General features: G+C 29.9%; 1 protein-coding gene across 1 annotated transcript; it reads left to right on the forward strand.

Annotated features, from left to right (window-relative positions):
* Positions 1-1,439: 1,439 nt before the first annotated feature.
* LOC121232289 (uncharacterized) lies at positions 1,440-2,486 on the forward strand. Its single transcript, XM_041117993.1, has 3 exons — positions 1,440-1,864; positions 1,961-2,089; positions 2,167-2,486. Exons 1-3 carry the CDS (start codon positions 1,559-1,561, stop codon positions 2,317-2,319), a joined length of 588 nt encoding a protein of 195 aa, XP_040973927.1. The 5' UTR covers positions 1,440-1,558; the 3' UTR covers positions 2,320-2,486.

A 2,486-nucleotide genomic window follows, 5' to 3' on the forward strand; every position in this document is an offset into this window, starting at 1 on the left:
GAACATAAAATTTTAATATCACGTTACATTTATTGAGGACCAACAGATTGTACTAGAATTTTTAACAACATACCAATATTTCTAACATGAAACATATCAAAATTTGTAACAAAATACCAAAATTTGTAACAAATATTGAAAAATCTATGCCATAAGTTATAACTAAATACTAAATTTTTTTTCCAGCTGTGTGTGTGGACCAATAAACTTTTCAAAATTTCTAATAAAATACCAAAATTTGTAACAAAATACTAAAATTTTTGACGGAAGCCCAAATATTTAACATCTTCCATGAGAAATTTTGGTATCCATCATAAATTTTAGTATCTATTAAAGATTTTGGTGTTGATACAACTTATTGATTCTTACACATGAATAGGAAAATGAAAATTTTGATATAGCAAAAAATCTAATGATTTTTATTAGAAATAGTGATAGTAGGTTAAAAAAATTGACATTAAGTTATAAATGTTAATCTTCTTCTGGGAGAGTAAGGCAGAGCAAGTCGGGAATATTTATTTATATACAATCTGATTTTCCCACACAAATCTTGCGGGTTTAAAATTTTGATACTAAAAAATTAAAATCTTAAACGGGCTTGGGCCTCACACCATTCTTATCAAGTCACAAATTTTGTCTTCCATACGTCAACAGGTTATGAGCCCCGCAAAAGAGTATGACTTAACTAAAACAGCCTTATTATTTATTTGTTCACTACCTGGAATTTGTTGAAAAGCGATGTCTTAAAAATTAAAAATAGATAGATTACTGCTATGAAGTAAGAGTAAAATTTTTTTATAATCTTACAAGCATTCAATTAATTAATATTAATCAGAATATGAAGGACAAAATCTCAAAAATTTTAATTTTAAACTTTAATTTTACATATTAATTTGATTAAGTTTAGAGATAATTAATAATTGATTAATAATAATAATTATCTGTTCAAACTCGAAGGTCCGTCAGAAATTTGAGAAGATTTGAGAAAAAATATTAGCTCAAAAAATGTATTTAGACAAAAAATAGACGCACTTAAAATATGAGCCGAATTTGAATTTGAACTTAAACATTTAAGGCTCAAACTTAACCTGACACGTTTTAAGGTAGTAATGTTTTATGTTATGTTATTTTATATATTATATAATTTATAATACATAAAAATTAAATCTATAATAATATATAATATTAATTCTATGATATGAACATTAAAAAATATTAATGTGACTTAACAAATAAGAATATATAAAATTATTAAATATTAAATTAATAATAATATAAATATATATTTAAAAAAATTTAAAAAATAATATAAATTTAAATTAATCATTTATAAATATGAATAGAATTAAATTAAATAAAATAAATTTTAAATTTAAATAAATATAAAAATATATTAATATTATACATAAAATAAACACCTGTATAGATTAAAAAGAAACTACAATAATTTAATCAGGCCACGCAAAACTTGATAGAAACCATCGTTATCATATTAAAGCTCCAAAATCTAAATTCCTTCGCTGCTCCAACCTTTCCTTTCCACGCCAAGAAAAAGAAAATGAAGAGTTATCAGTCTATTCTTATTTTGCTGCTGATGATATTGCCGCTTCTTTTATCCCCAAATGCAGTGGACGGAGGCAAGCGAAAGATTCACATTACCGACGATCTGGACGACGTCGTTGACGATGAAGAAGACGAAGCCTGGAAAGAATGGGGTAAGAAGAAATCTTCTCAAGAATTCGATCCCGCCCCTTCCGATTTCGACAAGATGGAGCTTTCCCAGATTCAGGAGGAAATCATGAAGCGCCATACCGGCCCTGCTTTTGGCTTCGTTAAGCTCGGCTTGGGGATTCGCCGGGATAAGGTTTTCATTTTTTTCTTCTTTTCTTTTTCAATTCTTCGAGGATCTGTTTCCGTCTCACTCATTGATTGAGTAATTGATGGGCATTTTTTTTTTCAGAACATGGTAGCTGAAATTGCTCTGAAATGGACCCAACTTTTGAGAACGGGAGCGCTTGGGGTGAAATTCATGGGCATTGATTTAGGCACAATCATGTTCAACGTGGAAGATGGGCACAAAGTATTAGAGGTAAACATTAGATTTCCTTGTTCAGCTACCAATATTGGCCCTTCTTTACAGGTAATCGCTATGTTTTGGAATTACAGTTGAAGGAGTTCATACTGAGCCAGGACGAGGCCTACGAAATCAAGATTGGGGATAAAGTTTATAGAAGAGCAGGAGATCCGCCGATAGAAGTGGTCGCTGAGAAACTTCGCCAATCCAAGAAAAACGAAGAGCATGTGAAAGAAGAACTGTAATTGGCTGGAAATTCTATTCTAATCACTTTTTTGTCACGTTACTTAAAAGATTAATTTAATTGCATTGCATTGCACGACCAGCGAGCATCTGATGCATTGACTCTGTAAAGTTAAAGCCTGCTTGACTCAATTCATAAACCTCTGCTTGTTATCTGGATTATTGATAA

The sequence above is a fragment of the Gossypium hirsutum genome, chromosome A07 (assembly GCF_007990345.1).
Source record: "Gossypium hirsutum isolate 1008001.06 chromosome A07, Gossypium_hirsutum_v2.1, whole genome shotgun sequence".
Taxonomy (NCBI): Eukaryota; Viridiplantae; Streptophyta; class Magnoliopsida; order Malvales; family Malvaceae; genus Gossypium; species Gossypium hirsutum.